This window comes from Hypanus sabinus, unplaced genomic scaffold, assembly GCF_030144855.1.
Source record: "Hypanus sabinus isolate sHypSab1 unplaced genomic scaffold, sHypSab1.hap1 scaffold_202, whole genome shotgun sequence".
NCBI lineage: Eukaryota > Metazoa > Chordata > Chondrichthyes > Myliobatiformes > Dasyatidae > Hypanus > Hypanus sabinus.
Genome location: NW_026780120.1, coordinates 177,513 through 191,156, shown reverse-complemented (window position 1 = coordinate 191,156; position 13,644 = coordinate 177,513). Strand labels below are relative to the sequence as shown.

The 13,644-nt window shown below is 48.4% G+C and overlaps 1 protein-coding gene across 3 annotated transcripts in view; it reads left to right on the top strand.

Moving 5' to 3' along the window:
• LOC132387603 (uncharacterized) overlaps positions 1-9,531 on the top strand; it is a 156,464-nt gene extending 146,933 nt beyond the window's left edge. For all 3 annotated transcript variants that reach the window (XM_059959976.1, XM_059959975.1, XM_059959973.1), the window contains 3 exons: positions 3,360-3,440; positions 6,390-6,505; positions 8,817-9,531. In XM_059959976.1, the coding sequence (XP_059815959.1) occupies positions 3,360-3,440; positions 6,390-6,505; positions 8,817-8,894 (275 nt within the window). In that variant the 3' untranslated portion in view covers positions 8,895-9,531. The remainder of the gene's footprint in view (positions 1-3,359; positions 3,441-6,389; positions 6,506-8,816) is intronic.
• The last annotated feature ends 4,113 nt before the right edge of the window (positions 9,532-13,644 follow it).

Genomic DNA, 13,644 nt, shown 5'->3' with positions numbered 1-13,644 from the left:
AGCTTGTGGGTGGTCCGACAGTCGGGAACAAGGGTTGAGAGCTGGGCTTTGTGAAGGAGGAGAGTTAAGTGACTGACTGGTCGTGAGTTAGAGGGTTCATCACGAAGGAATGGGGCCTGAAGTTGGAAATGGTTCCAGGAGCCCAAGGTCCCACACCCCCAGGTTCAGGAACAGTAACCATATGGCTCCTACACCAGTTTGGGCGACTTTACTCAACTCACTTCTGAACTGATTGCACAGCCTACACACTCATTTTTATGGACTCCACAACTCATGTGTCTAGCATTTATCATCATCTATCTTTGATTTATTTCCACAAATTGTCTTCTGTTGCACACTGGTTGTTTGTTTTATGTCGAGGTTTTCACACTTTCTGTTGTATATTTTAGTTTTTTCCTGGGAATGCTTGCAAGAAAATGATTCTCTGGGTTGTATATGTTGGCATGTATGTACTGTGATAATAAAGTTACTTTATGTTTCATTTATATTAGAGTTATGGCTGCTGAGTAGGGACATTGTCTCTCTCAACCTCATTCTCCCGCCTTGTCCTGTAACCTTTGACACCATTACTAATCAAGAACCTATCAACCTCTGCTTTAAATATGACCAATGACTTGGCCTCCACAGTCTTCTGTGGTAATAAATTCCATAGGTTCACCATCCTCTGGCCAATGAAAATCCTCCTCACTTCTGTTTCAAAGGAAAGTCCTTCAGTTCTGAGGAAGTGCCCTCTCTGTCCTAGACTCCCCCACTATAGGAAACATTGTCTTCACATCCGCTCTATACTGACCTTTCACTATTCCATAGGTTTCAATGAGATCCACCCTCTTTCTCTGAACTCCAGTGAGCACAGACCCAGAGCAATGAAACACTCCTCATTCTCGAACATTTTCATTCCCAGGGGGATCATTCTCGTGAACCTCCTCTGGACCATCTCCAATGCCAGCACATCCTTTCTGAGATAAGAGGCCCAGAAATGCTCCTGACCACAAAGCCACCAATTCCATCATCCATATCATTGACATATAATGTGAAAAGAAGCTGTCATGGCCAAACAAACCAAAACAATTGCCACTGCTGGCAACCCTACGGATTTGACATGATGCACCCTCACTCCAATAATCAATTTTACAAAAAGCTCAATATGTATTTGATCCTTTATTAGCAATTAGTAAATGTACAATCTTGAATCAATGAAACTTAAGCGTGCCCAAGTCTAAGCTAAGTGTAATTGAGTGTTATTGCGTGATCAGCAAAAGATACGACATCTGTCCGTCCCCATCTACTACAAACTGCAATGAATAAAGCATGAAGGTGGAACTTACTCCCTTCACTTTGACCCCGTCCCCACTCATGTGACTAGTTACCATAATAAACGTGAAACTCAGAATAGCATGCAGATGGAGAACAGATACATGGGTCATACAGAAGCCGTTCCAATATTGAACCCTATGGAACACCACCAGTCACCAACAGCCAACTAGAAAAGGCCTTTAATCCCAATCTTTCCCTCTGTCAGTCAGTCAGTCTACTAACTACAGTATGCTCGTATCTTTCCTGTAAAATCATGGGCTCTTGTTTATTAGTATCGTGTGTGACAGCTTGTCAGAGGCCTTCTGAAGATCCAAATGCACAACATCCACCAATTGTCTATTCTGCCTGTTATTTTCTCAAAGAATTCCAACGGATTTCTCAGGCAAGATCTCCCCTTAAGGAAACGATGCTAACATCGGCCTTTTCTCTCATGTGCCTCCAAGTACCCCAAAACTTCATCTTTAATAATGGACTCCTTCCCAGCCTGTGAAGTCAGGCCTAACTAGCCTATAATCTCCTGTCCTTTGCCTCCCTCCCTTCTTTAAGAGCAGAGTGACATTTGCAATTTTCCAGGACCATTCCAGAATCCAGTGTTGTTGAAATATCCCTGCTAATGCCTTCATCTCTTGCAAAGCCCCGGAGTGTATTCCATCTGGTCCAGGTGATTTACCTACCTTTAGCCCTTTTGGCTTCCCAAGCACCTTCTCCTTAGTATCAGCAAGTTCACTCACTCTTACCCCATGACACTCTCCAGTTTCAGATGTACAGCTGCTTTCTTCCATCGTACAGACTGACACAAGAACTATTAGAATGGGAAACAACTTCTTTCCCCGGGCTGTCAGACACTGAACTCCCAGCCTCCTGCCAGGTCACATCACACTTGAAGCATGATGCGGTCTACTTTTTAACTTGTGTCACAAATGCACCTTATTATTTATGAATCTACAAGTGTTGATATTAATCTGTGTGAGTGTTTTACGTATGTCCGGAGGAACGTTGTTTCGTTTGGTGATTTTAAAAAAGTGTACTGTTGAATGAAAGTAAACTGAACTGGAACTTGAGTTTGAAAACATTTATTAAGTTCATCCACCATTTCTTTGTCCTACCTCTGCAGCATCATTTTCCATCCGTCCAATATCCACTGTCCCCTCTCTTTTACTCTTGATATATCTGAAAAACCTTTTTGCATCCTCTTTTATGCTGTTGGCTAACTTACTTCCATATTTCAGCTTTTTTCTCCTTATTGTTTTTTCCAGTTACCTTCTATTGGTTTTTAAGAGCTTCTGAATCCTCGAACCTCCCACTAATTCTTGCTCTATTCTCTGCCCTCTATTCTGCTTTTATGCCGACTTTCACTTCCCTTGTCATCATGGTTGCATCATCCTCCATTTAAAAGACTTCTTTTTCTTTGGGTTTATCTATCCTGCACCTTCCGAATTGCTCCAGAAATTCCAGCCATTGCAGTTCTACTGTCATCCCTGCTAGTATTCCCTTTCAATCAACTTTGGCCAGCTCCACTCTCATGCCTTCTCTTGGAATCCAGCCCCAATCTGAGTTTCCTAATCTGCTGCACATTGAAATCGCCCATGACCATCGTAACATTGCCCTTTTGTCCTGCCTTTTTTTTATCTCCCGTTGTAATTTCTGCCCCACATCCTGGCTACTGTTGAGAATCCTGTATATCACCCCCAGGAGGGTCTTGTTATCCTTGCATTTTCTTAACTCAACCCCCAAGGATTTAACATCTTCCAATATTATTCACCTGTTTCTAAGGATTTGATTTTAGTTTTTAGCAAGAGAGCCACCCCACTTCCTCTGCCTACGAGCCTGTCCTTCTGAATGACGGATGAGGTTGGGGGATGAGCAAACGGAGGGATTGGGAAGGAGTCTGTGTGTGGAGTGTGTCAGGCTGATGGAACTGAGACTGGGGGAGTGTGGTGGAAGAACAGAGCTGGCTGGTGTGTGGACGTTGTAGGAAGAATCAGTCTCAGCCCTGGACCTATCCCCCAAACTCCATTTCTCACCTGGACCTTCTCTCGTCCCAGATCCAGATAGGAGGACAAGCCCCAACGCCGGGCAGGAGAAGCCGACGGACACCACGTGCAAAACCTATGAGATGATCCCAGGTAACCACTGAGTTCTGATAGGGGATCGTCAGGTACTCCTGATCAGAGGGACCCTTTCTGATGTATCTGGCCTTCATGTGGTTGGGGTCTGCATGGAGCATCTCCCCAAACAGAGACTGGCATTCCCTCTCCCCCAAACCCCACCACTTTCAGCCCTGGTGGGGGGGAGTCCCTGCTCTGTCTGCCCCGTGGAAGTGGTATGCCGATGTTTACGGAGAGATGCAGGGGGGGTGGAATTCTTCCACAAGCAAGGCATGGATACTCAAAAAGGGGGTTTGACGTTACAAAAGTTTGTGCTCATGAAGGGGACGTTGCTCACTTTTGAGCTGGAGCTGAGAAGTTCTGACGATATCACAGTTGCACTCGGGAGAGACACAATGGAGGGTCAGAGACTGTTCATTTGGGTAGAACTCAGGAATAGGAAGGGTGAAATCACACTGATGGATTGTACAACAGAACCCCCAATAGCCATCGGGACATTGAGGAATAGATGTGTAATCAGGTTAAGGAAATGTGTAAAAATAATAGGGTTGTTGTCATGGGGGGGGGTTCAACTTCCCTCATGTAAGCGGGGGCCTTCTTTGTGCAAGCAGTTTGGCTGGGGCAGAAAACGGGTTTTTTCTTTGCAGCAGTGGAGGCTGAGGGAAGATCTCATCGAGGTTTTTATGATTATGAAAGGCTGAGATGGAGCAGATAAGGAGTGTCTGTTTCCCAGGATTGAAACGCCCAACTCCAGAGGACAGGTATTGAAGGTGAGAGGGGATTAGGTTCAAGGGGGATGTGAGGGGTAAGTTTTTTACTCAGTGGTGGGTACCTGGAATGCACTCTCTGGTATAGTGGGAGAGGCAAATACATTAGAGGCTTTTAAGGGACATTTAGATTGACAGATGGATGTGAGGAAGATGGAGGGATTTGGACATTATGTGGGAAGGAGGTATTAGATTCTGTGTCCTTTTGATTTACTTTTTAGCTGGTCCAGTACAACATTGTGGGCCGAATGGCCTGTTCCTGCGCTGTACTGATCTCTGTTCTGTATGAGACCAAGGTAAACTGAATCGGCCAGTGTGTGGAAGACACCAACACTGGGGGCATAGTGGGCGTGAGGAAGGCTGTCAATATCTGCAGCAGGATCTGGATGAGCTGGGGAAATGGCAGATGGAATTTAATGCAGACAAGCATGATCGTACTTTGGGAATGTAAAGCAGGTTCAGACTCACACAGGGAACGGTGCGGTGGAACAGAGGAATCTGGGAATACAGATCCATAACTCTTTGAAAGTGGTGCCACAGGTAGATAGGGTTGTAAAGCGAGCTTTTGGCACATTGGCCTTCATAAATAAAAGTACTGACTGCAGGCGTTAAGATGCTATGCTGAAGTTGTACGAGACATTGGTGAGGATTAATTTGGAAGATCTTATGCAGTTCTGGTCACCTACCTACAGGAAAGATATCAATAAGATTGAAAGAGAGCAGAAAAAATTCACAAGGATGTAGCCAAGACTTGAGGACTTGAGTTTTGGGGAAAGGTTGGATAGGTTAGGAGTTTATTCCGGGGATGTAGGTGACAGAGGGGAGATTTGATAGAGGTATAAAAAATTGTGAGGGATACAGAGAGGGTAAATGCAAACAATCTTTTTCCACTGAGGTTGGGTGGGACTGGAACTTCAGTTCATGGGTTAAGGGTGAAAGGTGAAAATATTTGCGGGAAACCTGAGTGGGAACTTCTTCACTCGAAGGGTAGTGAGAGTGTACAATGAGCTGCCAGCAGAAGTGGTGGATCTGGGTTTGATTTCAACATGTAACACAAGATTGGAGGGACACAGACCTGGTGCGAGTAGATGGGACGAAGCAGAAGCTTGGGAAGGACTAGATGGGCTGAAGGGCTTGTTTCTGTACTGTAGTGCTGTATCACCCAAAGATCTAGATCCCTCTCTAGATGTCATTACTCTCCCTCTGAGAGGGGAAGCCCCCCCCCCTCCACAGTATCCAACTTTCAACAAGGACTTGGGGTCAAATTTCTCTTCAATCCATTCCACTGGATGGGGTTAGTTGTTCCCCTTCAGTTCTATACGTCATGCGATGCTTTGAAAAACTTGTTCTTCTTTGTATTATTGACCATGCCAATCTTTACTGGCTTCAGTTAACATACACACTTCCCTTCTTACTGAATTCAAATCTAGCCAGGGAAAGCAAAGTGAATTTACACGTTGTACAGAAAGGCTGGTGGTGGATCAGGAGAGGGACTGGTTACTGGAACGATGAGCAGGAGGGGAACCTGGGGTCAGCCTGGGTCCCCGTGCTTACACAGAGAGGCTGGTGGTGGATCAGGAGAGGGACTGGTTACTGGAACGATGGGCAGGAGGGGAACCTGGGGTCAGCCTGGGTCCCTGTGCTTACACAGAGAGGCTGGTGGTGGATGGGGGAGGGATTGGTTACTGGAACGATGGGCAGGAAGGGAACCTGGGGTCAGCCTGGGTCCCCGTGCTTACACAGAGAGGCTGGTGGTGGATGGGGGAGGGACTGGTTACTGGAACGATGGGCAGGAGGGGAACCTGGGGTCAGCCTGGGTCCCCGTGCTTACACAGAGAGGCTGGTGGTGGATGGGGGAGGGACTGGTTACTGGAACGATGGGCAGGAGGGGAACCTGGGGTCAGTCTGGGTCCCCGTGCTTACACAGAGAGGCTGGTGGTGGATGGGGGAGGGACTGGTTACTGGAACGATGGGCAGGAGAGGAACCTGGGGTCAGTCTGGGTCCCCGTGCTTACACAGAGAGGCTGGTGGTGGATGGGGGAGGGACTGGTTACTGGAACGATGGGTAGGAGGGGAACCTGGGGTCAGTCTGGGTCCCTGTGCTTACCATCACCAACACTCCAGCCCAACCACCCATCTTACCGTGTAAGTCTGCTGTCTCTGGATCTGCTCTGACTGAACACTTCTCTCAATCTCCCAGTGAATGAGCTCCTGTTGGATGAGGAGTGTGAGGGGATGATCAGCAGTGTCAAAGTGCTGTACCTTGGACAGAAGAACCTGGGAGACCCCCAGGAGCGAGAGGCCTACCTCGATCAGGTGAGAGATGTTGTCCACATTCATTCCCAGAGGTGGTGATTCTGATTCATGTGCCTTTGGTCATTCCAGGTCAATGATCAGTGAGTCTCCCTTCCTGATGAACGGTGAAACACCCAACCCTGAAATGATTACATCTGAGTCACCAGAGACTCCCCGTCCTCAGTCACCACCCAACGCAGGATATAAGAACAGAATTAGGCCATTGGGCCCATCAAGTCTGCTCCATGAATGTGTTTCACCATGGCACTTTCTCCCTGTAAGACAAACCCTCTTACCGATCAATCTCTGCCCTAAGTACACCCAGTGTGAATGGGGACTGCCCCACCACCTGATAAACACCATCTCCCCGTCTCCCCCACCTCCACCCCATTATACACGACTTCCAAAGACAAACTATTTACAGTGATCATTGTCCCCTCGTTGTCCCACCATTCCTCTGAATCCCTTATTCCTGAGTACATTGCGTGCTCCTTATCTAGGCACGTACATAGCCTTGAACAGTTGGCTCCCAGCCCACCTTCCTCCTCTATTGGCAACAAGTTTCCATCGACCGACCATCTCGATTCATATCCCTTCAGCTTTGCATCTCCCCCATGGTCTCAGCGACCATTCGGAGCCGGCGATCACTTTGCATCACCCCCATGGTCTCAGCGACCATTCGGAGCCGGCGATCACTTTGCATCTCCCCCATGGTCTCAGCGATCACTTTGTGACTTTCCTGCTCAGGGTTCCCCGTCATTAGCAGAGCAGAGGTTCCCCTGGTTTGGGGAAATGTTTTCCTCTGGTGCCCGTTTTCCAGGAAAGTTTATCTCCCATTCTGTGGACCGTCTGTTGTTTATGGGATATGCTGATTTGCAGGTTTAGGGGACATGATTACATTCATTAGTGAGGGAGTTAATGTTTCAACTCAGAGACCCTTGGACAGAACTGTCCGGGAAAGGGGGAGATAGGTCTGCTCTCAGTTTGGGAGACAGCGATACACTGAACTGGGCAATCAATTTCACAGGTCTGTGAGGAGATGTGTTTCGGTGCAGTAGGGCAGGGAACTTGCCTGGTTTTGGGAGCTGGTGAGTGGAATTCCTGGTCTGAAGGGTTGAGGGGAATATCCTGGGCTGGAGAGGGGAAATCCCAGAATCCGAGTGGGGAAATCCCCTGGTCTGAGGGAGGGGGCATCCCCCTATCTTCAGGGTGAGGAAAATCTCCTGGTCTTACAGGGGTGATGAGAATCCCTTGGTCTGAGGTGGGGGTGTGGTACAAATCCCCTGATCTGAGGGGAATGAGAGGCATTCTCTGCCGTCGGGGTAGGGGGATCCCCTAGCCCGAGGAGGGTGGAAAATTCCTGGACTGGGTGGGGGAAGAGGTGGGAATACCCTGGTCTCAGTTGGTGAGGAGAATTCCCTGGTCCGAGGGTGAGAGGGAGGTGAATGGCATTCTCTGGCCTCGGGGTGAGGAGAATCCCCTGATCTGAGAGGGTAAGAGGTATTTTCTGGTCTCAGGGGCTGAGGAAATCCCCTGATCTGAGAGGGATGAGAGGTATTTCCTGGTCTCAGGGGGTGAGTAGTATCCCCTGGTCTGAGAGGGTAAGAGGTATTTCCTGGTCTCAGGGGGTGAGGAGAATCCCCTGATCTGAGAGGGTAAGAGGTATTTCCTGGTCTCAGGGGGTGAGGAGAATCCCCTGATCTGAGAGGGATGAGAGGTATTTCCTGGTCTCAGTAGGTGAGGACAATCCCGTGATCTGAGAGGGTAAGAGGTATTTCCTGGTCTCAGGGGGTGAGGAGAATCCCCTGATCTGAGAGGGCTGAGAGGTATTTCCTGGTCTCAGGGGGTGAGGAGAATCCCCTGATCTGAGAGGGATGAGATGTATACTCTGGCCTCAGGGTGAGGAGAATTCCCTGATCCGGGGATGAGAACAATCCCCAGTTGGAGGGGTTAAGGGGCATTCTGTGTGAGGGGAGGGTCTGAAGGAAAAGCTGATTCCATTTTCCGGGAAGCTCTATCCCCAGTTTGGAGCACGGGAATTTCTCTGATCCCGAGAGAAGGTGGATCCTTGTTGTGGGATGTTTGGAGGAGCAGATTTTCCTGGTGAAGGGATGGGGTTTGGGGAGGGGTTGATGGTGATTTCTGAGGAATTGAATTTTCCTGGTGTATAGGGAGTGTAGTTCTTGGTGTAAAGAAGGGAATCTCCTGGTGGAAAGTGATGGATTTTGTGGGTGATGAGAGGAGGGTCTCTCTGCTGTCCTGATCCCCCACACAGTGCGGTCTAACCGCGTTTCTTCACCCGTCGCTCACCATTGACATCCCTGGTCCACAGATACGTGAGATACTGAGGAAACAGCTCCCCTGCAAGCAAATCCTGTCCAGGAGAAATCACGACAAGGGAAATAACTGAGAAGGAAGATCTCAGACTGTGTTTGTCCAACGTATCACAGGGTGATGGACGATGTGTGAAGTGTTCATGGGTTGTGGTGGGGAGTGTGAGGTTTCAGTCGGTTGTGTGATGGTGGTGGGGAATCCAATATCAGTGAAATATTAGCATCAATTAGACTGTGTATCTGTCATTGAGAATCAGGTTTATTATCAGTGACATATTACTCTTTCATCTTTCATTATTTCTCATCGATTGAGTGTAATAATGGGTTTAATCCAAGCAATGAAAGACACATTCAGATTCCTGGGAAGTGTCTCTGTAATTGTTTCTGTATTTCCAATGATCCATGGTTACTTTAATTAAGAATGTATTTCTGTTTTACTTCAGTTGTGATGTTACATTCATTTATGACTGTTATTAAAAGTAATATCATAAAGACACAAAATAAATGAACATTCCCAAACAGCTTGCGGAGAAAGGAGACTGTTTCTGCACAATTGATCTTCCTTTGCATGTCAGCTGTTTGTCGGTCTTTATTTAAGTGTAGATTTTGGTAAGTTGTATCGTGCTTTATTTTCACGTGAATGCTTGTATGAAAATGAGTCTCAGGGTAGTATATGGTGATGTATACGTACTTTGTTAATAAATTTACTTTGAACTTTGATTGCAAAGCTGTTCTTTTCAGTATCTGAATCAGGTTTAATAACACTGACATATGTCATGAAATTTGTTGTTTTGTGTCAGCAGTACAGTGTAAGACAGAAAATTATGAATTACAATAACAAATGTACAGAATATGAAAATAAGTCGTGTAAAAACAGAGCAAGAATATCATCAAGCTGATTATCTTGCCTGCAATTTCCATTAAGCACTGAAGACTGGTTCTGGATTGAATTAATATCTGCCACACTCACGTAATTCCACAATTCCTGAATCATTCCGAACAGAACCTATCAAATACCTTGAAGAGGCTTGATCTGCTACAGCACAGGAGGCTGTGGATCAACAGCGGGTAAGAGGGATGAGTGGAGATGGGTACCTGCTGTGTTTTGTAACTACAAAACTTTAAACTAATGAAAAGAATGACACGGGAGCGGGAATGTGATTCTAACTTTGTTTTTTTACGTTAAGCGAGGCATATCACGTGGTAGCTTCATGACGCATGCACTGCGTTAATTTTTACAGATAATCCTTAAATTATTTAAACAAACAAGAATGTTTAATCAACAGTATATTTACAATATTACTGAGATATTAAATACACACCATTCCTACCTGCTTTGCTGTAAACTCCAATTCAATGGAGAATGCATCTCAACTCTCTATACACAGTATACTATATAATACAACTGCTGTAGACAGACATCATGCAGAGTCAATTTCAAATTGTCCCATTCGGGCGAAAGATTGATTCACTATGGATGGAGGTTTTCTTACTCTTTAATGTCTTTCCTGACTGAGGGATCACTACACTTAGCAGGTGTGACTTTTGAAGCATTGAGCCTCACCCACATTAGCACTGGTTAAAACATTTTACACCCCAAACCAGACTCGAGGCCTTTCTGTCGATCTGTGCATGTTGTTTGTCACTGCAGCATGAAGGCAACGTGATGCAGAGGTTGTGGGGTGTTCACGTCCATCACCCAGAACTTGTGACATGACTGCACCTGTACCATAAGGCGAGGTGTCATGGGCAAGCTTCCCTAGACAGAGTGGATCACGATGTTTGAGTACAGAGTGTGTTGTCACCATTTCCTTTACCTTTTGTCCATTACCATCTCTTCCCCGTCTGTGATGATGAGTGCAGGGAGTGGAAGAGAGTAGCCAGGTTTGGCAGGAATTAACAAATCCTAAAAATTAACTGGGCTGAATTCACAGGCATATAATGGACAGAGAGGGTGAGAGAGGGACAGTTCACAGTATCAATCCCCCCACACCAGCAGTGTGTCAGTGTTGGACACTGGGATGAGTTCACAGGAATATAATGGACAGAGAGGGTGAGAGAGGGACAGTTCACAGGATAAATCCCCCCACACCAGCAATGGGTCAGTGTTGGACACTGGGCTGAGTTTACAGTAATATAATGGACAGAGAGGATGAGAGAGGGACAGTACACAGTATAAATCCCCCCACACCAGCAATGTGTCAGTGTTGGACACTGGGATGAGTTCACAGGAATATAATGGACAGAGAGGGTGAGAGAGGGACAGTTCACAGGATAAATACCCCCACACCAGCAATGTGTCAGTGTTGGACACTGGGCTGAGTTTACAGTAATATAATGGACAGAGAGGATGAGAGAGTGACAGTTCACAGTATCAATCCCCACACACCAGCAACGTGTCAGTGTTGGACACTGGGCTGAGTTCACAGGAATATAATGGACAGAGAGGGTGAGAGAGGGACAGTTCACAGGATAAATCCCCCCACACCAGCAATGTATCAGTGTTGGACACTGGGCTGAGTTTACAGTAATATAATGGACAGAGAGGATGAGAGAGGGACAGTTCACAGGATAAATCCCCCCACACCAGCAATGTGTCAGTGTTGGACACTGGGCTGAGTTCACAGGAATATAATGGACAGAGAGGGTGAGAGAGGGACAGTTCACAGGATAAATCCCCTCCACACCAGCAAAGTGTCAGTGTTGGACACTGGGCTGAGTTTACAGTAATATAATGGACAGAGAGGATGAGAGAGGGACAGTTCACAGTATCAATCCCCCCACACCGGCAACGTGTCAGTGTTGGACACTGGGCTGAGATCTCAGGAATATAATGGACAGAGAGGGTGAGATAGGGACAGTTCACAGGATAAATACCCCCACACCAGCAATGTATCAGTGTTGGACACTGGGCTGAGTTCTCAGGAAGATAATGGATAGAGAGGGTGAGAGAGGGACAATTCACAGGATAAATCCCCCCACACCAGCAATGTGTTAGTGTTGGACACTGGGCTGAGTTCACAGGAATATAATGGACAGAGAGGGTGAGAGAGGGACAGTTCACAGGATAAATCCCCCCACGCCAGCAATGTGTCAGTGTTGGACACTGGGCTGAGTTTACAGGAATATAATGGACAGAGAGGGTGAGAGAGGGACAGTTCACAGGATAAATCCCCCCACACCAGCAATGTGTCAGTCTTGGACACTGGGCTGAGTTTACAGGAATATAATGGACAGAGAGGGTGAGAGAGGGACAGTTCACAGGATAAATCCCCCCACACCAGCAATGTGTCAGTGTTGGACACTGGGCTGAGTTTACAGGAATATAATGGACAGAGAGGGTGAGAGAGGGACAGTTCACAGGATAAATCCCCCCACACCAGCAATGTGTCAGTGTTGGACACTGGGCTGAGTTTACAGGTCAGTTAATCTCCCTGCTGCGCGAGCTGCACCTTCTAGCCTGTCATTGGTCAATTCACCTGCTGTCGCGCGCACTTTGCCCAACGTCACTGCTCAGGTAACTCCGCCCACCCCTGAGCTCCGTCTTTGTTCGGTTAAACCGTCGGCTCGCGAGCTCCGCCCTCCGCCTCTGGTCGGTTCGTTTGCCCAGACCGCGAGCCCCACCTTCCTCGCTGCTTTATTGGTCGGTCAGTCCGCCAATCCTGCTAGCCCCGCCTTCCTCGCTTCTTTATTGATCGGTCTGTCCACCAATCCTGCTAGCCCTCAGTCATTGGTTGATTTATATACCCAAGGCTCGAGCTCCGCCTGAGTCAGTGAGTGTGAGGAGGGTCTCGGAGAGGGAGGGTCTGTGAGGAGGGTCTCGGAGAGGGAGGGTCTGAGGGTGAAGAGGGTCTCGGTGAGGGAGGGTCTGAGGGTGATCAGGGTTTCACTGGGGGTTGGTATGAGGAGGGCCTCGGCAAGGGAGGGTCTGAGTGTGAGGAGGGTCTCGGAGAGGGTCTGAGTATGAAGAGGGTCTCGGAGAGGGAGGGTCTGTGTGAGGAGGGTCTCGGAGAGGGAGGGTCTGAGGGTGAGGAGGGTCTCGGTGAGGGAGTCTGTGAGGAGGGTCTCGGTGAGGGAGGGTCTGAGGGTGAGGAGGGTCTCGGTGAGGGAGTGTCTGTGTGAGGAGGGTCTCGGTGAGGGAGGGTCTGTGAGGAGGGTCTCGGTGAGGGAGTGTCTGAGTGTGAGGAGGGTCTCGGTGAGGGAGTGTCTGAGGGTGAGGCGGGTCTCGGAGAGGGTCTGTGTGAGGAGGGTCTCGGTGAGGGAGTGTCTGAGTGTGAGGAGGGTCTCGGTGAGGGAGTGTCTGAGTGTGAGGAGGGTCTCGGTGAGGGTCTGTGTGAGGAGGGTCTCGGTGAGGGAGGGTCAGGGTGAGGAGGGTCTCGGTGAGGGAGTGTCTGAGGGTGAGGCGGGTCTCGGAGGGAGGGTCTGTGTGAGGAGGGTCTCGGTGAGGGAGTGTCTGAGGGTGAGGACGGTCTCGGTGAGGGAGGGTCTGAGGGTGAGGAGGGTCTCGGTGAGGGAGGGTCTGAGGGTGAGGAGGGTCTCATTGAGGGAGGGTCTGACGGTGATCAGGGTTTCATTGGGGGTGGGTATGAGGAGGGCCTCGGCAAGGGAGGGTCTGAGTGTGAGGAGGGTCTCGACGAGGCAGGGTCTGAAGGAGCGGAGAGTCTCGGCGTAGGAGGGTGAGGAGGGTCTCAGCGCGGGTGTCTGAGGGTGTGGAGGGTCTCATTGAGGGATGGTCTGAGGTTGAGCAGGGTCTCGCTGTCTGAGGAGGGTCTCAGTGAGGGAGGGTCCAACGTTGATATAGGTTCCATTTAGGGTGGAATGAGAGTG